This window comes from Talpa occidentalis, unplaced genomic scaffold, assembly GCF_014898055.3.
Source record: "Talpa occidentalis isolate TD23 unplaced genomic scaffold, MPIMG_talOcc4v2.1 talOcc4.2, whole genome shotgun sequence".
In the NCBI taxonomy this organism is placed as follows: Eukaryota; Metazoa; Chordata; class Mammalia; order Eulipotyphla; family Talpidae; genus Talpa; species Talpa occidentalis.
Genome location: NW_023602073.1, coordinates 58,394,684 through 58,419,573, shown reverse-complemented (window position 1 = coordinate 58,419,573; position 24,890 = coordinate 58,394,684). Strand labels below are relative to the sequence as shown.

Genomic DNA, 24,890 nt, shown 5'->3' with positions numbered 1-24,890 from the left:
ACTTGGCTGGTAACGTTATGAGACCTTACCCCTCACATCCTCTGATTATTTTCTTTTGCTTTTTACTCAGTCACTTTGGTGATTCCCTTAGTCAATTCTGAGTAGTTGGGTTCTTTGTTTTCCTCATTATCCTAAAGTCATGCATATTTAGGCCCTGCTTCTCTTTGAAGGTTTAGAATAGGCACATTCAGCATTTGATGTAGCCCTTGTTCAAAGCTATTACCATCCACAGCCTCACCCCCACCCCTATGTGTTCCTCGGGTAGCACTTCTGTCCTGTGTTTTCTCTTTAGCATATCTCCTCTGAGTTTTATTTTTCTGTCCTAAGCCTATAGAATACATATTCTGTTGCGGGTTGAATTATATTCCCTAAAATGATATGTTGAATTCCTAACCCCTGATACTTGTGACTGTGGCCTTATTTGGAATAGGGTCTTCGCTGATGTAATTAGTACCATGAGGTCATGCTGGTATGGGATGGACCCTAAATCCAAAGATTGGTGACCTGATAAGGAGGAGCTTTGGAGACACATGGAGACGCAGAGGGGAGATGCCACATGAAATCAGAGGCAGATGTTGGAGTGATACAGCTATGAGCCAAGGGACATTGAGGATTGCCTGCAGCCATTAGATGTCAGAAGGAGTTAAGGAGGGATTCTTCCTCCCCAGAGCCATCAGAGGGAGAGTGGCTTGATCCACACCTTGGTTTCAGACTTCTGGCTTCCAGAACTGTGAGAGAATGAATTGCTTAAAATCATCCCTTTTGTGGTAATTTGTTACAACAGTTCTAGGAAATGAATACATTCTTTCTGCCTCCACTTGTTTAAATTAAACATGTCAGACAGAAAGTATATGAATGATTTAGTGGGTTGTCTTTGTAAGAAGCATACTTAATGAGAAGCAGCAGCCATTTATAAAATCAATTACCTAACAAGTCCATCAACCACATTTCTTACTATTATTGTTTTCAAACGAAATAAAAGGGTGATTGGTATATCCATTAGGAACTCAAATCACTCAGCTACAAAAAGAAAAGGCAAATGGGCAGAAACCAATTAGTTTTTTCTTTCTGATATAAAAGATATTGTCAGTTTAAATTGTGTAATGGAACTTTTTCTTAAAGAAGTTTCTTTGTTAAGGCTGCAAGAAAAACTGGGAAAGAATTAATTAAGAGTTGAGCACTGTGTATAAATTTAATAACTATAAAACTTGGGGAGTGTGTGCTCTTTTATCTCCCAAGATTGCTTCTGAGGCCTATTAAATGCTAACCTCTTCATCATTTGCTTTTCTTCCTTTTAGACTCCTGTGACAGTGTTTTGAGGATTCAAGAATGAAATGATAGCTGTTGGACAACCATGAGACACCTGAAAACTGAAAATTAATAGGCCATTGCTGGCTCTGTTAGGGGAAATACTAAGTTCCCCACCCCACTTAACTAAGGGGATGCTGAGCAGCCAGATGAAGCAATCTAACATGGAGGGCGGGTGGGCTCTGGAGAGAGCTGGAGATGAGGGGCACTTGTTTCTCAGCTTTGGACTTGCATCATGGACTTGGGGGACTTGGAGGAGACATGTAGAGGAGAGGCATGTAGAGACACTTGAAGGAAGTATGAGTGAGAGACCAGTGGGGAGAAAATAGCAGCCATGATCTTGATTTGTTCTCTGTTTATGTTCCTTTCCTCCCAGACTTGCCTGGCTCCTTGCATCCTCTGTGCGGTTCTCTGCCAAAAGGTGCCTCAGATTTGTGGCAACCTTTCAGGACCCAGTGCCCTCTTCAGGCTGATCTTTTTGGTTGGGCATTTACCCTTGAGGGGATGGGTAATTTGGGCTGTTTTGTAGGGAAACTGATAGCCTTTCTTCTCTCTCTATGCACACGATCCTACTAAAGTTCTTTCATACTAAGAGTATACTTTGTCTTTGTGCACACAAATGGCCAAGTTTAGGGGTCCCAGGATTCCCCTTAATAGTATTAACAACTCAGGGAGATGATTGCCCAAGGGGGAAGAAAACTAGTCCCCAAGAAATACGGGATTTGGAGATGTGACTGCCAACAGAGGAAAAACTAGAATGAATGGCCCAGAGGCTTCTAAAAGGAAAAGAAAAGAAGATGGGGCCTCCCTGGTGGCGCAAGGGGTTAAGTCTCAGCACTAACAAGCTATCCGCAGCCACTGCAGCACAAGTTTGATCCCCAGCCAGGGAGGTGACCCACATGGCACAGCAGACCTCTCCTGTCTCGCCCGCTGCTCCCCTCAGCAGTGTATTTCAGTCAGTCTGTCTGTTCTGTTCCCCACTCTGTCTCTGGTGAATCCTCTCACCCCCACACCTCTGGTCTACCCCCCAGTTCTTCTATGCATAAATAAAATAAATCTTAAAAAAAGAGAGCGAAAAGAAGGTTACAACTGCTCAGCATTTCAAGTCAGGTAAGTAATACAGGAGAAAATCTAGGTGACCTTGGGCTTTGCCAAGTTTTTAGATAAAACACCAAACGTATGACCCACAAAAGAAAGGGTAGATAAGTTGAATATTATTAAAATTGAAAACTTGTGCTTTGCAAAGGTTAGGAGAGAGGAAAAAAAAAGACAAGTCACCAGCTGGGGGAAAATATTTGAAAAACACATATCTAGACATGTATCCAAATTATACAAAACTCGTAAAACTCAACAATGAGAAACAAACAACCCAAAAGATGGGCAAAAGATCTGAACAGACACCTCACCAAAAAAGCTAGCCAGATGGAAATAAGCATATGAAAAGAGGCTCAATGTAATATGTCATTGGGGGATTTCAAATGACAACAATAACACACAAGCAATGGGTTGGCTAAAATCCAAAATGCTGACAAACTGCTGATGAGGATGTGGAGCTGCAGGAACTCGCATTCTTTGCAGATGAACATGCAAAATGATGCAGCCACTTAGGAAAACAGCAAGACAATTTCTTCTAAGGTTAAACAAAAGTTTACCATACAGTTCAGCAATTATACTTGTAGGTATTTACCCAACTGAGTTAAAAAGTTATGCCCACACAAAACCTGCACACAGTTGTTTATAGCAACTTTGTAATTATCCCAAACAGGAAGATGTCCTTCAAAAAGTGAATGAATAAACACAATGTGGTTGATCCAGACAGTGGGATCTTACTCGGTGGTAAAGTGAAATGAGCTGTGCAGCCACAAAAAGACACCTAGGAACTTTATATGTGTGTTGCTAAATGAAAAACTATATGGAAGGCTACCTATGGTCTGGCATTCAGGAAAAAGGTAACGCTATAGAGATAGTAAAAAGTTCAAGTGTTTTCAAGGGTGGAGTCAGAGGGGAGAGAGGATGAATAAATGGAACACAGAGGGTAGGGAAACTATTCAAAACCCATGGAATAGTTTAACACAAAGCGTGCACCCTAATGCAAACCATGAACTTCAATATTAGTCTATCAATATTGGTTCACTAATTGCAACAAAAGTATCGCATCAGTACTAGGGGAATGTTTGTGTGAGGGAGAAAGGAGGTATATAAGAACCCTCTGTACTTTCTGCTCCATTTTTTTCTGTAAACCCACAACTGCTCCCCAGTCTATTTTTAAAAATCATTACCACCCATAACATGTTCTTTAACACAATGCACTTGAATTATAAGCGAATAACAAAAGGATAAACTTAAGATCTCAAAATGTTTGAAATGTAAAAAATAAATAATTTATGCTCCCCACAAGAAACCATCATGAAGATGTGAGAAAATGTTCGGTACTAAATAATAATTAAACTGTCACATAACAAATCTTTGGGGATACAACTGAGACATGAATTCATGGCCTTGAATGTATATATTCAAAAAGGAGATACCTGTAAATTAATGAGCTAAGCCTCCAATTTAAGAAGTTAGAAAAAGAACAGTAAAATAAACCTAAAAGAGAATTAATGCTGAGCCAATAACAAATTTGAAAAAGGAAAAATAAATGTATAGTAGATCTGCAAGGCCAGTAGTTGGTTTTAGGAAAAGACTAATAAAGTAGAAAAATTCTGGGAAAATAGAAAGAAAAAGAAATGTTAAGGGAGACATAAGTAGACATAGAGCAGAGATTTAAAAAATTCTAAGAGAATACTATGAAAATCTTTATGCAGATATATAAAAATCTTATATTTCATATTTTGGGTTGTAAGAAAAGTCATGACTTATTTTTGCATAAATATATGTCATAACTTTTCTGACAATCCAATATATTTATATTATATATATAATTTCCTACAAAATAAATTTAACTTCCCACATAACAGGCCTTTACCAAAACTGACATACTATTATTCATTTGTTGCCTCTTCAACCACCATTGTTTTTAAAGATTTATTTATTTATGCATACAAGAACTGGAGTACAGGCCAGAGATGCATCAGGGGGGTGAGAAGATCCACCAGAGACAGAGTGGGGAGCAGAATAGGCAGAGTGACTGAAATACACTGCTGAGGGGAGCAGAGGAAGAGACAGGAAAGGTCTGCTGCTCCATGTGGGTAGCTCCCTGGCAGGCCAGGGATTGAACTCATGTTGCAGAGGCTGCTGCGGATAGTTTCACAGTGGTGTGCTTAACCCATTGCACCACCAGGGAGGTCCCAACCACCATTTTTTTCACACACTAAGAGAATTCCCAGATTCCTTGATATAAAGAAAGACCATTCTAACCCTGATTTCTGTCCCAAATGAAGAGAAAGTTTCCTAGCTTCTTTCTGCTCTGATCCTCATGGTACCGAGAGGTGCTGTAACCAACTTGAGACCATGAAGTGAGTGACAGCTGGAGGTAGTGGAATGAAAATATTGATGGAGGTTGAGTCCCTGAGTGTCTACTCTAGCTGTGGATATTATCTCTGCACTTCTGGTGTGTGAGGCAGGGGCTGAGAGGATTTTTTGCTTAAGCCACAATTAGATTTTCAGTTGCTTAGTGCCAAAAACATCCTAAAGGATTGATACAAAATCAAATAGAGGACCTCCTTGGTGGCACAGGGGATTAAGTCTCAACACTATCAAGCTATTGTCAGCCACTGCAGCATGGGTTGGATCCCTGGCCAGGGAGATGACCCACATGGCACAGCAGACCTCTCCTGGTTCACCCACTGCTCCCCTCAGCAGTATATTTCAGTAGATCTGCCTGTTCTGCTCCCCACTCTGTCTCTGGTGAATCCTCTCTCTCTCTCTCTCTCTCTCTCTCTCACACACACACACACACATACACACACACACACACACACACCCCACCTCTGACCTATACCCCAGTTCTTGTATGCATAAATAAAATAAATCTTTTTTAAAAACCAAATATTAAGTTTGAATAAACCCATAACCAAGAAAATCAAATCAGTAATTGAAAATCTACACAGATGCACTCATATACGCAAACATATACAGACAGGGTATAGTCTTGGGCCTTCCCCAGTGCTTGTTGTTGGACAGCAGTCAGATTTCACAACCCCAAAAAATTAAATAGAGAGAGAGAGAAAAACACTGAAGGAACATAACTACTTCAAAAATGCAATCATATTATAAATGCCATCAGAAGGACATGTATTTGAATAGATGATCCAAAACTTTAGAATAAGCATAATAAACATACTAAAATAGCTAAGGTAGGTTATTACCAATATGAAACATTAAAAATGAAATAGATATGTTGGGTGTGTTCTGTCAGTATATATCCATTCATTTGAAGCTCTGTTGTTAGGCACTTGCATACACACACACATATTTAATTGTTACATTTTTCTGATCAAATTGATTTCATTTTATGAATATCCTTAAGCTCCAATAACACTCTTTGTTCTGAAATTATTTTGTCTGAAATGCTGTAAACATTTAAACTATCTTATGCTTACTATTTTCAACTATATAATTTTTCATCCACTTTAAATTATCTGTGCTTTATACTTAATATTCTTTTTTTTTAAAGATTTATTTATTTATGCAAGAGCTGGGGTACTGGTCAGATATATGGGAGGGTGAAAATATTCGTCAGAGACAGAACAGGGAACAGAACAGGCAGATGGACCAAAGACACTGTTGAGGGGAGCAGTGGGCGTGAGAGGAGAAGTCTGCCACGCCATGTGGGAATCTCCCTGGCCGGCTGGGGATCGAACCTGCGCTGCAAAGGCTGCAGACATCACAGCGCTACGCTCAACCTGCTGCGCTACCGGGAAGGCCCTGTACTTAATATTCTTATGTGGACTTCATATTTTTGGGTCTTGCTTTTTGTAATCCTCTGATGATCTCTGTTTAGATCATTTATATTTAATGTAACTGTTATTGTTGTTGGATTTAGGTTTTTCTTCTTTGCAAGCTTATTATGTTAAATTTTTTAACACTAGGAATTGTAGATGATACATTGAAGAAAATCTAGATTCTATTATCTTCCTCCAAAGAGTATTTAGAGGGAACAGGCAGTTAACATTTCTGTGTGCCTGAAATGGGTAGCAGCTATAATTTCTACTTAGCTTCCAATAGTTTGTGTTTTTTTTTGTTTTTTTTTTCCTGGTTGTTTTTTGCTTGGCTTCTTGGATTATCTGCTGTGTTTGCACAACTCAGGAGTCAGTCAAGGTTTTGCTCACTTTTGAGAAGCCTCTGTGGCTGCTCTATTTCTTGGGTTTCCTTTCTAAACCCCATTCTCTGACTTCTCAAACAAGTAAGAGTAACAGTTTTATGTTTCATTCTAACCCTCCCTTGTTACATGTCCTACATAGTGCCTTTGGGCAAAAATTCTTAAATCACAAATCTTACCCATTGCACTTCCCTTCCATCAATATCTGTCTCCCTTCCAGTTATTTTTTTTTTTAAGATTTATTGTATTTATTTATGCATACAAGAGCTGGGGTGTAGGCCAGAGATGTAGGGGTCCGGGGTGGGGGTGCTGGTGAGATGATTCACCAGAGTCAGAGCAGGAAACAGAACAGGCAGACTGACTGAAATACACTGCTGAGGGGAGCAGCGGGCGAGACAGGAGAGGTCTGCTCGCCATGTGGGTTAGCTCCTTGGCCAGGCAATTGAACTTTGCTGCAGAGGCTGCGGATAGCTTGATAGTGCTGAGACTTAACCCCTTGCACCATCAGGGAGGCCACTCCCTTCCAGTTTTTGCCTGTTTTTGGTCTCTCCAGTGCCATAAAATAATCGCAATTTTAAAATCTTGTCCAGAATTCACAGTCATTATAATACAATGTAAGTTACTCCACTGCTACTGGAAGCAGAGCCTTCAACATTTTGTTTTAAAATGTCAAGTGAAGACATTTAAAATGAAGACATTAAATGTTGACTTCCCTGTAATTTAGAGATGTACAGTTGGTATACACTGACATGAAGATGGAATTTAAAGCATTGAGAGCAGAAGAGCCCATTAAAAGGTGAGCAAAAAGAGAGAAGGGAACCAAGACTAGGGCTGGGAGCAGGGAAGGAAGACAGAGAATTTCCATTTTTAAAAATTACTCTTACTTAAAACAACTTTCTGGAATGTTAGCAGTATTTCACAATGCAGACATCTCGGCTGGGCAGCTTGATTGATTTCCTGATTTCCAGGAAAACTGAGCTGTCATCTGGTTCCTTCTTGGCTATTTACTGACATGAATATGCAGTTCTTACAAAATGTGAAATAGATACTGAAGAAGGGAAATATAATTCATTCTGATGTATTGCTCCAAAGCCCCCCTGTCTCAGAGATAAACAGTGGAGAAACTTGCCTCCTGTCCCCATGAAAAGGAGAGTGAGAAATTCCCAAAGATCTTTCTCTGGGAGTTTTCACAAGCACTAAAGGCTCTGGACCAGTCTGTTAGATGGGGACCAGGTGGGAATGAGCCCTGTGCATCTCCATGTTTTGTGTGATGTTTTGTGTGATGTTTTGTGTGATGTTTTGCATCTCAACCCAGACTGGGAGAGCATTGGTTAATGATATATACTTCCTGGTATTCCCAAGAGTGTGGTCGTGTTGACACACGTTTTTGAGCACCTCCTGGTACAGCCGCAACAATAGCAAAAGCAGCTCATATTTACTGTGTGTTCAGCATGAACTTATCCCACCCCATTCCTACAACACAGGCTCTTCATTTATTCTACTTTCGAGAGCGAAAAGGAGACTTAGAGGATTAAAATACCCTGCCCCAAACACATGGTGTGATGGTTCATTTTGTGGGTCACTTCGACCAGGCTATGTCGCAGCCATTTCTTTAAACACTACTCTGGAGGCTGCTGTAGACCTGTGTTGTAGATGATTAACACTGACAATCAGTTGACTGTCAGCAAAGCAGATTACCTTCCATAATGTGGATGGGCCTCATCCAGTGAGTTGAAGGCCTTAAGAAAAAAGGCCGAAGTCTCTCTGAGAAAGAAGAAATTCTGTCTCAGGACTGTAACAGAAATACTTGCTGAGTTTCTAGCCTGCAGCCTGCAGCCTGCCCTAAAGATTTCAGACTTTCCAGCTCCCTCTGTCTTGTGGGGCAATTCCTTAAATCCCTTCCTGTCTCTCTCTCAAGCCCACATCTTTTTGGATGCAAAGCCCTTGCTTTCCACTCCACTCTGCTCCTCCCGACCCTGCATAAGAGACTGCAGATGCAAGAATTGTAATGTAAGCCAAGAGCAGCTTGTAGTTGGGCAGGTTCTTAATATGGAAGCTGACAGGAGGAGGCTATGGCACTTAGTCCTGCTGACAGGAGGCTTTTGAGCAGAAGGATGAGGCGTTTATGCTGCATGAAGGAAGAAGAATCCGGTAGAATACATAAGAAAGGGAAGGTCTAGAGGGAGGCAAATCATTGTGGACTCCATGGTGAAGACACAGGTGGGGCGGGCGTGGAGGAGGCAACACGGAAGAGCTGTGGGAACATCACCTGTAGACATGGCATGGACAGGGAAGTGAAGGAGTCAGGGAGAATCCAGCAAGGTGGCCTGGCCAAGTCAAGAGAGGGAGGGCCTTGTGGGTTGGGGGTGGTGGTGTGTGGTGAGGTCCAGAGGAAGAAGAAAATTGGTTTAGGAGTGTTGAGTGGGAAAAGACTGGGCAATCCAGTTGGGGGATCACACAGAACACTGGTGAAGTCAGATCCAGGGTCCAGAGAGGGTGGGCTGCAGGGGTGGTAGGCTGGGGAAGAGGGAAGAGCAGCCGGATAGGGCCTTTGCTCTCTGGCCAATGTTAGAGACAGGAAGAAGTATGATCTGTGGTCAGGGTGAGGAAACTGGACTGGAAGGTGCAGGTGGAGGATAGCGCTGAGGCAGAGGGGCTCCTGTAGAAGGGGTGGGTGTCAGGCATGGCTTGAGGGTGCTGGGACTTTGTTGATCAGAGGTGAACCTGAGAGTCTCTGGAAGAAGGGTAAATGGTGAAGGCAGAAGTGAGGGTGTTCACTAGGTAGAATGGTGGTGAGAAAATGGAGGTGATACACACGGACTCCTCTTTAAGATAACTTGGCAGGAATGTAAAGAACTTGGATGATAATTAAATGAATATGAGGGAAAATTTAACATGAAGGCACCCAGGTGAGTGGAGAAAATTGCTGTCTAGAAGGAGGAAGCAAGGAGGGAAGAAGATGCGGTGAAAATCATATAAAGAATATTTGATGCTTGTGGATGCTTCCTATGGGCCAGCCTCTGCTTGGAGCACTTTGCTCATATTGTATTAGTCTCTTTAGTATTATTGTCCACATTTTACAGATGAGGAAACTGAGGCCCAAGTCACATGGCCGGTAAGTGGCACTGTGTCTTCAGAGTCCAACATTTAACTGCCATAACATAGCACACAGGGAAAGAATGGGATTAGAAAGAGGTGCTGTTCTTCTGGTGCAGGATAAAAAGAACAGGCTGGGCCAAGCCGGAGCTTTTAAAGTCAAGGTCCTCTTCTGCTGGGCTGCAGCAAATTTGATAGAAGTCTTTAGTGGGAATTCTTGAAATTATGCAAAATATTTGGAATCTTACATATCCCACAACAAGAGGAAAGCCCCTCAAACCACTAGTCTGTATTTAAAACCACTGAGATGCTGTCAGTTGAGAAATGGTGGCCTATATATAGGAGAAACCCTGAATGAGAGTGGTTTAAGTTGCAAAACTATTTACTTATTTCACATACCAAGAAGTCTGGAGGCAGGCCATCTCCAGACCACCCCCTTGATGTGTACACGGATTCAGAATCTTTCTACCCTTTCATTTATCATCTTCAGTGGACTTTTATCCTTAGCTTTGTTACCTCATGGTCACAAAATGGCTGCCAGCTGCAAGGCTTACAAACCCATTTTCAAGGCAAGTAACAGGAGCAACCCACCTGGATCTCCTTCCTTCCTAGGCTTCTTCCATGTCATGTTGGTCAGAACTGAGTTCAAAATCACTCACACCAGAACTGAGACCTAAACTAATCACATTGGGAATATTAGCTTATTTGGTTTAAAACAATCATGGCAACCATCTGGGGCTGGAGAAGAGCAATTTGTAGCCTGAATAAAATGTGAGTCCTTTAAGCAAGAGGGAGAAAGGCTGATGGGTAGGTAACCAAATATGTCTGTCACAAACCCAAGGTCTCAGTCCATAGCGTTCTTACACATCCATGGTCCTGCTACCCTAGGCAGAACCCTACCTGGGAATCCTAGAATTTCAGCAACACCAGGGGCCCTGTGCTTAGCTACTGCCACCCTCAGTGTACCCAGCATCCTCCTCTTGAGCTCTGCTGCAAACCCCAACCTTACACTGAGATCTGGGTCCTGCCCAAGGTCCTGCAAACCAACCATGAGAGCAGCTGAGCCCAACTCCCCAAGCTCAACCCTGCTGCCCCAACCAAACCTGAGAATGGACTCATTTCCAGTCACACCGGTCAGGTACCATAGCATGAGGCCAGAATCCATGAACCCCCTCCTCCCTGCTCACCACCTTTATCTACCACCCTTTGGAGTCACTTCCTAGACTTGAGATAACTGTAGGGAAGGGATGAATCAACATCCCTTAATTGTAGGGCAGGGATGGACTGGAGGGACACTGCAGGATGCTGGGGAGAGAAACCTGGGAGACTGAGAGCCTGGAGGTTTTCAGGGGATCAACTCGAAGGTGCAGGCCAGGACTACTTCCTTCCTCCTGCTATGTTCTCTGCTGCCCTTGATACCTTTCTGGTGTGGTCAGGGCTCAGAATGACCTGAGATGTCATTTATTCATTCATGCACAGAAATTTGTTTTAAGCAGGGTTTCACATGGGCGTTGGGGAGGGGAAGGCAGAACCACACACTGTAAATGCTGCCCAGAGAGGCAGAGGGAGGAAGCTACCTAATCTCTGAGGCAGCATGACAGAGAATGACTTGCTAGGGGAAAGACTTGAGGCAGTCTGGAAGGGGATTTTCCTATGTGAGGAGTAAGAAAGGCCTTCCAGGCAGGGGCTCTGAAAGAAGCCCAAGCTCCAGGCCTCCTGGGTAGAAGCAGTATTGGGACCCTGCACCCCCTGTGCAAAGAGGCCTATGTGTACTGTTAGGGGAAAATGGAATCCTATGTTCAGTACCTCTGGGAAGTTCTGGATTGAAAGGTGTTGAACAATCTCCTTACTGCAGGGCTCATCAGAGCCTTTAGCCTGGTAACGTGTGGGGTGAACCTCATGGAGTGTCCCAGGACTGGTGTTCACTGCAGGCCACACTGGCATCAGGCAAATGGGTGGCAGTGGGGGGTTGATGAGGTCAGTGAGAATGTAAGGGGCTTTGATGCCAGGCTGTGATTTAACCAGGTCCTGGCACACAGGGGAGTATAAGACTCACTGTGCCCAGTGCCAGGCTCCTGGTTCCTCAGAAGGGAATTTGTTCTACTAAGATTTTTCAAGTCTAAAAGGAGACTCACAGCCACTGTTGGGTAGAAGCTCTGGGGAGAGTGCCATTCCCAGGAGAAGGAGCAGAGTGGTTTGCCATAAAGTCTGGGAAAGGTCCATCTCTGCCTTCTGTGGCTCCCAGTCAACAAGCCTGCTGTTGTTACAGGTCTCCACTGCTTACCACTCCCCCAAAATAACTTTCATGCAATGTCTCACCAGCTGCAGCTCTCTCTGCCACTCCCTCACTTTAACAGCCCAGGAGGAAGTCCCTTCCTTGTGGCCATCTGTAGTGGACTGAAAAGTCTATCTCTCCCCTGCCCCAATTCATGTTCACCCAGAACCTCACTAAGGGACCTTATTTAGAAGCAGAGTTTTTGCACATATAACTATTAAGGATGGAGATGAAATCATACTGGATTAAGGTGGGCCCTAAACTCAATGACTGGTATTCTTATAAGAAGAGGAGGGCCTCCCTGGTGGCGCAAGAGGTTAAGATGCAACCAATGACACTTTCCGCAGCCACTGCAGCACCAGTTCGATCCCCGACAGGGAGGTGACCCACATGGCACAGCAGACCTCTCCTGTCTCCCCCACTGCTCCCCTCAGCAGTGTATTTCAGTCAGTCTGCCTGTTCTGTTTCCCACTCTGTCTCTGGTGAATCCTCTCATCACCCCCACACCTCTGACCTATACCCCAGCTCTTGCATGCACAAATAAATAAATCTTAAAAAAAGAAGAAGAAAAAGTGGAGAGGACAGAGATCCACACGTGGGAGAAGGTGATGAAAAGATAGGCGCAAAGCAACTCCCAGCCACAGACCACCAGATTGCTGGGAGCCACTGGAGCCAAAGGGGAACTCTTCTATAGAACCTTCTGAAGGAGCACAGTCCTGCCAACACCTAGACTTCAGAACTGTGAGAGAATACATTTTGCTATTTTAGCCATTGAGTTGTAATAATTTGTTACAGTTTTTAGCAAAGGAAGCCAACATTGCTATAGACCCTGCCGGAGTTTAGCCCACCTCTCAGCTCCACTACAGATGTAAGGAAAGGACCCCACACACATGGGATTTCCCAGACAGGAATTTTAATGTGGTGAGTTATGATCACAGCTATTTTCTCCAGACCAACATATTTGCATTCTGCATCTGCTAGGCCTGTTTCCTACACAAGGACAAGGGCCCTTCTGTCCTCTGCTAGAAAGGTTATAATCCAAGAAGAGTTGAAACTTCAGTAGTGACAAATAAATATTGGTCCTAGAGGCAGTGTGCAGCAGGTGGTGGCACGTGGCAGTTCAGTCCCTGGGCTCAGTCAGTGGTCGGCCGGACGGGTCACTGAAGCTTCATGCCGCTCCGGCGCCGTGAGTCCTTCCGCGCAATGGGGCTGAAGCTCATGACCTCCTTGTAGATGTGCTCTGAGGACGGCAGGGTGGCTCAAGGTGGGTCAGGGGGTGTGAGGGCGAGAGAGCCCCCCCCACAGACACAGTGTGATGCAGGCAGAGACAGAAATGCACATAGGAGACAGTACTTGCCCAGAGAAAAGGAGTTTCCAGGAGGACAGTGGGGCCTACTGAGCCGCGGGCAGAAAGGCAGGAGGTGAAGGTGAGAGAGGCTGCCTGCAGGCAGAGAGAGGAAAGAGCCCAAGGCCTTGCTCTTACGCTTCCATTCGTCCACTGTGAGTTTCTCATGCTCTAAGGAATCATCGAAGGGCTGCTGGGCCTCTGTCTCCTCCTCAGGGTCCCGGAAGGGTTCAAAGAAGGGGTGGGTGAGGGCCTGCGAGGCTGTCAGGCGCTTGTCCACATCCAGCTCCAGAATCTTCTCCAGCAGGTCTGTGGCTGCAGTAATAGACGAGAGTCTCACACCCAGGCCTGGAAGAGCCTCGGCCCCCACTCCCAGGTTGCTGAGGCCCTGGGGAGGGCAGGTCCCAAGATTACCCTGGGGGCTGGCGCGCGGGAAGAGCTGAGAGAAATCCTTCTTGGGGCTCTGTGGCAGGGACTGGATGTAGGATTTGGCCTAAAAGACAGGAAAGCAAGAAGTAATTCCCAACTGACAGTTCCTTGGGATGTAGCCTTGGGTATGGAGCAGGGATTCCAGAAAAGCCAAGAGCAGGGCTGAGGGTTAGGTCAGAGTCCAAAATGGAATGAAGGCAAGAGTACCTGCCCGGGCAGGGGAAGGCACCAGTGAACCCTTCTCCATAAGACCTGCAGCCCGTCTGGCCCTGGTCATCCTCTGGCACACCTAAGCCACTCACCGCTTTGTCGTTCAACTTCTGCACAAACTCCGCACCAGGGACCCCAGTCACTTTCAGGATCTGGGTCAGCTGGTCCAGGTCTTGGCAGTGGGTTAAGGCTGGGCCTCAGTCTTGATGGTGACTCTAAGGCTGCCCTTCCTGCACCCCTCCATTACCCTCACTGGCGTGGCTCTCCACATGCCTAATCCACTCCTGTGTTTAGGAGAGAAGGGTCATCTCTCAGGACTCAAGTTTTTGGAAGACAGTCCCGCCTGCCAGGCTGGATCTAGAGTCCCACCACACAAATGCTCCTGGACAGGTGCCTTCCAGGCCCTCATCCTGCTCAGTTATCATCTGATGAGGGAATTCCTTGTCAGCTTCCCCAACTCCCCCTGTGAGTTCCCAGGGACAGATGCTCAATCAGTGTGTGAGGTGCCCAAAAACGTAAAGTGTTTCTACCTGGTGGTGGAATGACAAGTGACTAGTATTCATCATGTAACACTTCTACAGTGAACATGTATCACTTTCACATTAAGAAAAAAAAAGAGACTTAAATAACAAAGTGTCCATCGAAGGACTGAACTTTCTGACAGAGTTTGGCTCTTCCAGCAAAGGATACAATCTTTCCCCTTGAACAGAGTCTTTCCAGTCAGCATCTCTGCCATGATACAGCCCACAGACCAGATGTCCACTGCAGGGGGGGGAAAAGGGTGTCACCGGGACCATCTGAGCAGGGCCCTGCAGTCAGTCAACCCAGAGTAACCAAGAAGGTCTCGGGCGAGCTGCCAGAGAAAAGCCCCAGCCCCTCCTTGGGCAGCTGACCACTGACCGGTCTGGTTGTAGTGCATCCAGCTGAGGATCACCTCTGGGGCCCGGTACCAGCGGGTTACCACGTAGCCAGTCATCTCTACGTCTGCAGGCCGTGCCAGCCCAAAATCCAAGATCTATGGCTCAGTGGACATGGGAGAAGGAGCTTGCTGAGGAGGGGAGGCTCCAGGAGCAGCTTAGGGGTTCCTGGAATGGAGGGGCCCACCCAACCCCTGGTTGACCCCGCCTGTGGCCCACTCACCTTCAGCTCACAGTCCTCATTCACAGCGAGGTTACCTGGCTTCAGATCCTAAGTGAGAGGAGAGAGTGGGCCTTGGCTTGATGGGCTGCCACTGCCCTGCATGCCAGTCAGCCACCCTGCCCCTCTGGGCATCCATCTCCCCAAGAGTTGGTCCACTTTGTTCTAAAATGCTCCTGATTCTTGGAGCCTGAGACACGTAGCTCAGGGCTTGCTTTGTTTGCAGCATTTCCCTAGAAGTTCCCTGGAACACAGCAATTCTTCCCAGCAGGCCTTCCTGCAGAAGAGCACACTCACCCTGTGGATGACCCCAGCTGAGTGGATGTACTACGTGGGAGAGAGAGAAGAGTAAGTCAGCACCAGGCATTTCAGGCTGGCTCCAAACCCTCCTCCACCCTGTCACAGGTGCTCTTCTTGTTCCCAACACATGGCCTCTCCCAAACTTCAGATCTCAGTACCAAGGGACCCCCCGCCACTCCCATCTTCATCCAAGTCCCCACCCACCTTAAGACCCTTAAGCATCTGATACACCAGGTACTGGATCTTTTCCTCACTGAACTCCATCCCCATGATCTTCTGCAGGTCGGTCTGCATGAAGGGCATCACCAGGTAGCTGCAAGGCAAGAAGACTTCTTGAACAGTCTCACCCAGCCCCAAACTGGGGTCAGAGGAGAGGTGAGGGTATGGGGCAGAACAGGGGGCTGAGAGATCACCTGCAGCATGTGAAAAGAACCAGCTCCCCAAAGGCAGCCAGACCCCCATGTGGGCCTCCCTCCTGGTTCCTGGCTCCCAGCCTGACCACGGCGGCAACCCAGTTGGCCAAGCTCAGAGTTTTAACTGGATTATGCTCAGGAAAGCCAAATGGGGCCGTGTTTCCTCTCTTCAAAGGTGCCCTCTCTTTGCTCTCTCACAGAAAGCCACAACTGAGTTAGAAACATCTAGCAGTATTTCCTTCTGGGTCTCTCCAAATATTTGCTCTCCTAGGGTCATGCCTGGTTGGTGTGACTCCACAAACAAGCAAAAAATGTCGGCCCTCCCCAGAAGAAAACAATGAAACAATTTCTAGGAGGGTGGCAGGAGGAAGAAGAAGATGACTGAGCCATTGCATCCTCTCATGGGATTGCAAAACCGGTCCAGGTCAGCAAAACGTAACTGTTACTCAAGGCAGTTAACAGCAAAGTCCAGAAGAAAAAATATAAAAATTTTAAAAGTAATTGTTTTGAAAGGGGGTGATATAGTGGAAGCCAGCTCCATGAGCTAGTGACATTTATGTGTTTTCTTCTGCCTGATCTTAATGCCTCCCCACCCCCAACCAGGACCCTGTTTCACATACAACCTTACCATGGTCTGTGTCCCCTTTATTCCTAGGTGGCCCCTGGTTTTTTCTTCTTGGCTGGTTTTCTCACTGTGCTAGAACCATTCTCCCTGAACTGAATTCTTCAAGAAACCACCCACTTTCCCTTTTTCTCTCCCCCACCAAACTTCTAGAATGATCCTACCGCCCCCACTGCCTTAACTCCCAGTCCCAACAACCCAGTATCTGCTCCTCTCACCAAAACTTCCTGGATCAAGGTCACCCATGATGGTCCAACAAACACACCCACAGCTCCCTTTCTTCATATTTGACCTTTTGCAACGTCTGTCACTCCCTCAAGGTTCTCTGCTGATTCTACATCTGCACAGGCACTCTCATCTCTTCCTTTACTCGTCCTCCTGGACCTTCTCTCTAATGATGCTATCTCAATCAACAGTATCATGTTCTAACTAACCTGTTCCTGGACTTTAGCTAGCATCCATGGATGATTCTTCCTGCCCAATCCACATCCCAGGCCCAGACCTTCCACTCCTGAGGTCCAGATTTATTGGCAAGTGCTGATCAAACACTTGAATATTCGTAAATTTTTCAACAGTGATGTGTGCAAATGGAATTCATTCTCTTTCTCTCAAGATGTGTTCTTCCTCCACCTGTTGCCAAGTAGGGGCCTGAGCTATGCCACCTCTCCCAGCTGCTGCACCCCACCAATACAACATTCCCTCAGTCCTGCCTCCTGAAAGGTCTCCAGTTGGCTCTCGGCATCCCATCACCTCTACCCTGTTTGGATCCAGGTCTGGGTCTCTAACACCAGTGCCCAGACTTTCCCATTCCTGCTCCTTGCTTGCTCCCACCAGAGTGCATCCCCAAAATCTGATCTCACCACATCAACTCTCCGCTCCAAACCTCCACAGACTGGAGGCCCCTATGGGGCCAGGCCCGGATCAGCTGGGCCAAAGTAGCCATTGGCCTCCACTAACCATCTCAACTTGTCAGTATTGCTCAGTCTTGTCTCTTTCATGCATTATGAGGCTCATGCAATTCCCTCTACCTAGGATGTCTTCAGCCCCTTCAACTCTAGGGATGCTTCTGCTCATCCTTCAGGACTGAGTTCAAATGTTGCCTCCTTTGTGAAGCCCCCTGAGGCAGCATTCAGTTCCACTATTCCACCCACCCTACTGCTAGGATTCATTTGAAACTGCACCCCCATTCTACCTGGGAGACTAGTCTACTTTAAATTCCCAATGCTAAGCCCAGCAGCTGGCATTATAAATTCCGTTCAAAATTATTACATTAAATTTAAAAGCGTGCTAACAAAGAGACCATCAGCTGCATTTGAAGTAAGATTGGAAAAAAAAAAATTCACCTCCCCAAAGGTTCATACATCTTAGATTAGGCACTGTACTATCACAGTGATGAAATTTTATGGTTCTGTGTTATTTTGTCAAACACTCCATCAGTCAGAGGCAGCCCAGGCCTCCTAATCCTCACTTCATGCTAGGAAGAAGGCCCGAGGCCCAGATCCACACCTGGGGCCCCAGGGAATGGCCAGGTGAGTTGGTGCCAATTCTGTGAGGACTGGCAATTCTGTCTGAGCAGACAGCTCTGTGCCAGGCTAGTACCCCACAAAGCCCTTCCCCCCTCTTCTTGCCTGCCTTTCTCTCTACCCTTGGCTTAAAGAATCCCTCAGGTGAGAATCCTATTTCAGAAGCCCAAAGGCACAAGGATGACCAGGATAGAAAGCCCCCCTACTGAGAAGATAGAACCCAGTCCCTCCCCATCTTGCTCCCAATGGCAAGGAAGATCGCAAATGCTCTGGAACCCAGTGCCGGCCAACTTACAAGTCATGGAAGTTGCGCAGGGAGGTGGCTGGGGTGAAGACGTCCAGGAGCCCGATGACCTGGGGAGAAGGCCATCAGTGAGGGTGGGGCAGCGTCCCTCCCCTCCCCTTTCCAGGACCCCAGCTAAGCACATTAAGGCCACCCACCCTTTCCTAAAACACCATCTCCAGCAGAAGGCAGGTTCCCAGCCTTTTGGGGAGCAGTAAAAGGGACAGAGGAATACCCCCAATTGCGAAGGAGCTTGCAAGTAAGCGATGGACGGTCAGACTGAGGAGCAAGGGAGGTGACCATCCTGTGCTCATTGCCCCCAGATCCAGTGATCAGGGCAAGCAACACAAGCCTTTTCTCAACTCAAGCAGGGAACTATAAGTGGAGAAGAGAATCAAGGAGACACAAGGAAAGGGGCTTCTAGCTAGCAGGCACCCTGCCCTTGACCTTGGGTCTTCTGCCCATTCTTCCCTGCCTGCCACAGGGCTGGTTCAGAGCCAGAGGCAAGACCACCCCTGGCTAGAAGCCAAGGAAAAGGATGTGATGAAGAAAAATGGGGCTTAAAATGTGCACGTCAGTAAATCATTTTAACCATTGCCTTCCAATCCCGGTATCCCAGAGCAAAGCCTGGTTGCCAGATCCAGCACGAGTCACTAGTTTCCCCAGCTGTTTCCATCAGACAGGACAACCACATGGCTACACACTGAGGCCTGGAGTCAGACTGCCCAAGTTCAAACCCCAGCTCTGACTAGCCATGTAACATGTGAGTTGTTCTGCATCTTTGGCCCATCTGCTCATGCAGGTAATCGTACTTATCACATGGGCTATTGTGACGATTAAGCAAGTTTGTATAGGCAAAGCTATTAGCGTATGGCACATTATATGTGCACAATAAATAGATTAGGCACTGTACTATCAATTGTTGTTATCAGGGTCTATGTGGAAACCTTAACCAGGAATCCGGGCACCATCTCTTAGATCTAGAACGAATCACAAAGTTCCTCTGTGCCCATTTCTTCATAACAGTGAGACAGGGAGCTTGCAGTTTATAAAGCTCATTTGGCTCCACCACCCAAAATACTCTTTATAACCTACTTTGGAAGGTTATAAAGAGTGTTTTGGGTGGTGGGGCAAGTCCTGGCACACCCCCCACCGACTTTTTTAAATAATGAAATGAGGAAGGGGGAGGGAGGAAATGCTCCTTCTTCTGTCCCTATCTTGAGCTCTCTGCATTCTTTTGGGTCATCTCCAGCACACTGGGGGACCTGTCTCCTTCCACCCTTCCCTAAAGCAGCCCCAGCCCCAGCCTACATTCTCATGCTGCATGTGTTTCAGCAGCAGCAGCTCCCGATAGGCCCTCTTGGCAAAGATCTCAGACTGGAAGGGCCGGCTCAGCTTCTTGATGGCCACCTTCTCCCCTGACCGCTTGTCGATGGCGGAGCTGTAAGGGCACAGGCAGGTCAGCACAGGAGGCAGTGGCTCTCCTCCCCGACAGCGCCCACTCCGGATCCTGGGTGCTATGTTCCAGACCATCCTCCGCCCAAACTCTCCTAGTCCAGAAGGCTGGGCTGGGAAATGATGCCCACCACCTGGAATTGGGGGGGGGGGGCAGCCTGTTGCACTCAGGGGGAAGAGGGAGCAGGCAGAAACTGGGAGAGGTGCACTGCACGGGGTCACACAAAGTTAATGGCTGCATGATCCAGAGCCCGAGGGAGTCTCACTTTATGCCACTTGGCAAGTCCTTTCTCCCTCTTTGGGTCTCAGTATACCCATTAGTAACAATGGGGGTTCATTTGGGTGAACTCTAGGGTGCCTGGCAAGGTACAACCCTGGCGCGCCAGACCTAATCCTAATTCAGCTCACGGAAACCGTGAGAAAAGAGATGGCGCCGGGGGTGGCCCCAGGCCAGCCTCCGCCGCAGCCCGAGGCTTCTGCTGCACACTCCACTGCTCTGCCGGCCGGCCGCCGCCTCCCGCCCCACGGGTTCGGCGCAGGAAACGTCCCCGGGGAGCCGCGGGAGGGTCTTCCCAGCCCGCAGGGCGCCGGGATCTCCGGATCCTCCGTCAAGGTGGTGGGCGCGGCCGTGAGCGCCCAGCAGAAGGGTCCCCCAAAGGCGGGTCGGGGAGGAAGTGCACCCGCCCGGCCGCGGCTCGCCGGGAGACCCCGTCCGAGTCCGGGTGCCCGCGCGCCCGCCGTCTGTCCGCCCCGACGCGCGGGCGCCCCCCGCGCCCCCCTCGTCCGCAGCGGCCGCGCAGCCCGGGACTCACCAGACGGCGCCATAGGCTCCGCTGCCTACGTGCGTCAGGGACACGTAGGTCTTGGGCAGCTCCCAGGCGGTCTTGTTGACGTCCTGCTTGTAGAAGCCCTTTTTTCGGGTGAGGCTCATCCCGGGCACTCAATCTCGGCGGCCCCAGCGCGGCGGCTAGGTTCCCGGCCCGCGGGCCCCGGCCGAGCCCGCCCCGCGCCGCCCGCTCCTCCCCCGTGCGAGGGCGGGGGCACCGGCTCCGCGCCGCGTCCCACCTGCCGGCTCGCCCAGGTGCGCCGAGCGCGGCCACGCCCGGGCCTGCCCGACGGCCCCGCGCCCGGGAGTCCGGGTTCACGTCGGCCCCAGAGCGCGCCCCCGCGCCCCCCCCGCGCGCCCCCCGACGCCCGAGCAACCCGAAGAGGCAGAGCGGCTGTGGGGTCCGACGGGACGCTCCCCTGCTGGGTGGGATGGGCTTGTTGGACTTACGGGGCTCCCTAGAGCCCCCTAGCTAGGAAGACGGGCCTCCCAGCTCCCGCCTGCGCAAGAGTCTGCGGCAAGATCTCCCCAGGGCTTTTTAGAGGCCAATTTAGAAAAAAAAAAAAAAGAAAAAAAATACAAGCCCCACCACCTTTTTGTTATGGAAAGTTTCAAGCACAAATACCAAAGTAGACGGCATAGCCCATGCTTCTTTCTTTGAAATGTGCACACGGATCCCTGGGGAGTTTTATTTGGTTACAATACAGCATTCAGTAGGTCTGGAGTGGAGACAAACCCCCCATTTCCAACCAGGAGGTGCAGAGGGCCTCCGGAGCACACTTTGATGGGGAGGTTCTAGAGAACCCGCATGACCCCACTCGCGCAGCTGCGAGGACATCAGCTCTTAAGTTTTGTTCCATCCACACCCTTCTTCCCCATCACTTTGAAGCCAAACTAGGCAGCAAAGCATTTTAGCCACAGGTATCTTTTGTTTTTTATTTTTTTAAAGATTTATTTATTTATTTATGCAAGCACTGGGCACAGTCAGAAGCGCGGGAGGGTGAGAGAATTCACCAGAGCCAGAGCGGGGAGCAGAGCAGGCAGAGGGACCGAAGGACACTGCTGAGGGGAGCAGCGGGCGGCAGGAGAGGTCTGCGCGCCATGTGGGACCCTTGCCCTGCGGCTGGGGATTGAACCGCCGCTGCATACGCTGCGCGCAGCTTCGCAACCCAGCCACCTGGGAGGACCCACAGTATCTTTTATATCTCTGAAAAAGATAAGGATTATTAAAAAAAAAAAAAAGACCCACAATATTTTTACATCTAAATTAGCAACTAATTCTATGTCAACTCTCCAGTCCAGGTTTAACTTTCCAAGTTTGAACACCGCCTTTGCTGACTTCCCACGAGGGTATGACAAGTCAAGGCCTTTCCCCACCTGAGTCTGGTGACTTGTGCAGCCGGAAGAAAATTTTGTGCTCAAATGTGTTCTTCACAGAGGCCTGTGAGGAACCGCTTGGGAGTCAGAGTTACTGCTAGAGCTCCGGATGCCTGGGCTGACTTATCAGATGCCCCACTGGCCTGGGGATGAGGCTCTGGGAGGAGCAGGGGCCACTTGCTTCAGTTTGTCAAAGGGAATGAGTGTCTGGATAAGGAAAAGATCTTGCTTTTGGCCTCCAGCAAGCTGGAGGTCCTCACCAGGGTGCCTGGAGCACCCCAGCTCTGTGCCACAGCTCCTCCCATGTAGTCTGCAGCAGCAGACACAGCCCACTATTTCCAGGTGGGGTCAGGAAGTCCAGGGATCCCTCAGAAATGACCAACAGGCATTGCAGTCAGGGAATCTACCTGACACACACATCTGACACACAGTAGGACATCAAAAACCATATGGAGAATGAATCAAGAGTCAGCTCATTAGAAGTGAAAAAATATTTATTTAATGAACACTCGGGTTTGCTATGTGCCAGTCATTATGTCCAGTGTTGTACATACACATATACTCCCCTAAGCCTGGTAAGAGGTCTATGAGTCAGTAGTATTATTATCCTCATTTTCGAGATGAGAAACCTGACGTACAGAGAGGTTAAGTAACTTGATGAAGTTGCACAGCTGTAAGGGTTGAAGAAACTGACACAGCCCGGTGCTAGCATCCATGCTCTGCTGTCAACCCTAAGGCTCTGGATTGAGAAGTGTTGCCCCTGAAAGGAAATGGCCCTTGTGTCAAATAGCCTGACTTGCCTGCATCATGAGGGCAGGACTGTTGAGTCTCCTTTAGTACATCCTGCCTTGGATGTGTCTCTTACATGTTCCCCTTTTTGACCCCTCCCCCTTCTTCAGCCCCTAAACTCTGCGGAATGAAAAGGAAGGAGCTGTGTGCTTGGGTGTCTTTGAGGTTGGTAGTGCCAGTGGAAGTTGGGACACTGTCCTGGAAGCCAGCATTCTGGAGTGGGCGAGAGGAGTTCATGGATCTTCGGTGTCCTTCTAGGTTGAGGATCCAATTCTCCCCAGTGGGAGGGAGCCTCTCTGTTGCTTGTCCCTCAGCCTATAGCAGTGGCCCAGGAAGGTGAAGAATACCAGGGAAGAGCTCATTGCCCAAGTGGGTGCAATCCTCGAGGGCACGAGCTGGCTGCTCAGGCTGTGGCTCTGGAGGACTCTTAAGTAATGGTCAGGAAGTGACTCAGGCCACAGACTCTGCTGACATGGACCCCCTCCTCAGGCCTGTGTTTACTCAGCAGCCAGGAGGCCTTGGAGAGAAGTGTCCTGGGGGATCCAGTCAGGAAGTCATCAATGGGTGAGAAAGAAAAGGGGGTCACTGAGGACACCTGGGTGCTCCCCTCCCGCAGCCCCAAGATACTTTTCTTTTTGAGCTGCAAGACCCTTCTGCTCTCCTCCCCAGATGCCTGCCCAGTGCTGCTATGTGGGTTTCTGCCCTATTCATGATGATGCGGGGGTCAGGAAACCAGCTTTGGAATGAGACCTGGCTCTGCCATCACCAGCTGTGTGACTCTAGGCACAGTTCCTTCCCCTGTCAGGGTTTCAGTGCCTTCCTTGTCACATGCATATGATGCTAAAACATGACGAATATGTTTTAAGAGTTCTGGGCATGTATCATTCGAGTGCAGTATGATAACAACCAGCGAGGTGACTGTCAGTGCCTCCAGCCCAAGGTCACTAGAAACACCCATGGGCGAATGAGCTGGGATTTCCTACCCTGCAGTGAGGAAGGACAGGCACCCTGGGTGCTGTGGAGCCGGCTCAGGGAGTGGCTGTTAGGAAGGACTTACTAGAAGGTTTGGGGTGTGTTAGGTGATTTGATGGTGGATTCAAGGAAGCAGAAGTCTGTTCTGGATTGATGCTGTCAGGAAGTGGAAATAATCCTATGATTGGGTACCTTAATAAGTCTGGGAAGGAGATGAGAGCTGTAACTGGTAAGGAAGCAGCCTTCACTCAGAAAACCTAGATGGGGGATGGTTAGTCATTTGGGTATTTGGACAATATTCATGTTTTGTCTGTGTGCAGACATGATTATGAGTAGTCTTGATCTTGTTTTTATTCATCATTGTACAGATGACCTTGTCGTTGTTTAATATGGCACACCGAGACTGAGCTGTGCCAGGCCCTCTCCTGGCAACACCTAGGTCTGGCTGATAAGGCCTGGCAGCTCCAGATGCCAGCTGCTTTCCTCTCCCAATATTCTACTTTTAGGCAAGATGGGGAAACCAAGGCCCAGAGTCATTAGTCTGCCCAGGGTCACGTGTGACTAAGAAGGGGGCAGATATGGTCTTCAGACCTGGTGTCCACTCTGGAGTCTGCATATTTAACCATCAGCTAGATTTCCTGGCACCCAGCCAGGAAGTAGCTGATATAGTCCTTTTGTTTTCCTTGCTAGGAGGTAAGCCTGGGGATGCCAGGGACATGGTTTTGAAAATTGATGATTGGCTTAGAAAGAGACACAAAAGCCCCACATGGCTATGAAATTGGCTGCCATGATCACCATCCAGGTCACCCAGACTCCATCATGCCTGAAGAATATCATGCCTGGGGCATCCCTGGTGGCACAAGGGGTGAAGACGCAACCTATGAAGCTATCCACAGCCTCTGCAGCATGAGTTCGATCCCCAGCCAGGGAGATACCCACATGGTGCAGCAGACCTCGCCTGTCTCGCCTGCTGCTCCCCTCAGCAGTGTATTTCAGTCAGTCTGCCTATTCTATTCCCCACTCTGTCTCTGGTGAATTCTCTATCCCAGTTCTTGTATGCATAAATAAATAAATCTCTAAAAAAAAAAAAAAAAGAATATCATGCCTGACATCTCCTCAAACACTAAACCCTCTCTGTCCCAAATGGTAGGGCCAGCAACTCAAATCCACACCACGCTTGGACATGCAACCTTCACAAAGCCTGAAATCACACCCCTGGGAAGCAATCTCTGAGCTTTGACCCCTATTGAGGGACTTCCAGATTTGA

General features: G+C 48.1%; 1 protein-coding gene across 1 annotated transcript; it reads right to left on the bottom strand.

Moving 5' to 3' along the window:
• Positions 1-12,847: 12,847 nt before the first annotated feature.
• MAPK13 (mitogen-activated protein kinase 13) lies at positions 12,848-20,677 on the bottom strand. Its single transcript, XM_037519592.2, has 12 exons — positions 20,472-20,677; positions 19,516-19,645; positions 18,217-18,275; positions 15,568-15,676; positions 15,361-15,390; positions 15,067-15,114; positions 14,827-14,941; positions 14,617-14,688; positions 14,019-14,098; positions 13,702-13,780; positions 13,426-13,602; positions 12,848-13,182 (listed from the first exon to the last, which is right to left on the bottom strand). Exons 1-12 carry the CDS (start codon positions 20,588-20,590, stop codon positions 13,100-13,102), a joined length of 1,101 nt encoding a protein of 366 aa, XP_037375489.1. The 5' UTR covers positions 20,591-20,677; the 3' UTR covers positions 12,848-13,099.
• Positions 20,678-24,890: the final 4,213 nt, after the last annotated feature.

What these genes read in the sequence shown, in the direction of transcription:
- MAPK13 (XM_037519592.2), bottom strand. Translation starts at nt 20,590, where the DNA reads ATGAGCCTCACCCGAAAAAAGGGCTTCTACAAGCAGGACGTCAACAAG. An exon ending in AACACATGCAGCATGAGAAT is followed by an intron (nt 18,276 to 19,515) that starts GTAGGCTGGGGC and finishes CCTTCTCCCCAG; the next exon opens with GTCATCGGGCTCCTGGACGT. An exon ending in CACAGTGGACGAATGGAAGC is followed by an intron (nt 13,183 to 13,425) that starts GTAAGAGCAAGG and finishes TGCCGTCCTCAG; the next exon opens with AGCACATCTACAAGGAGGTC.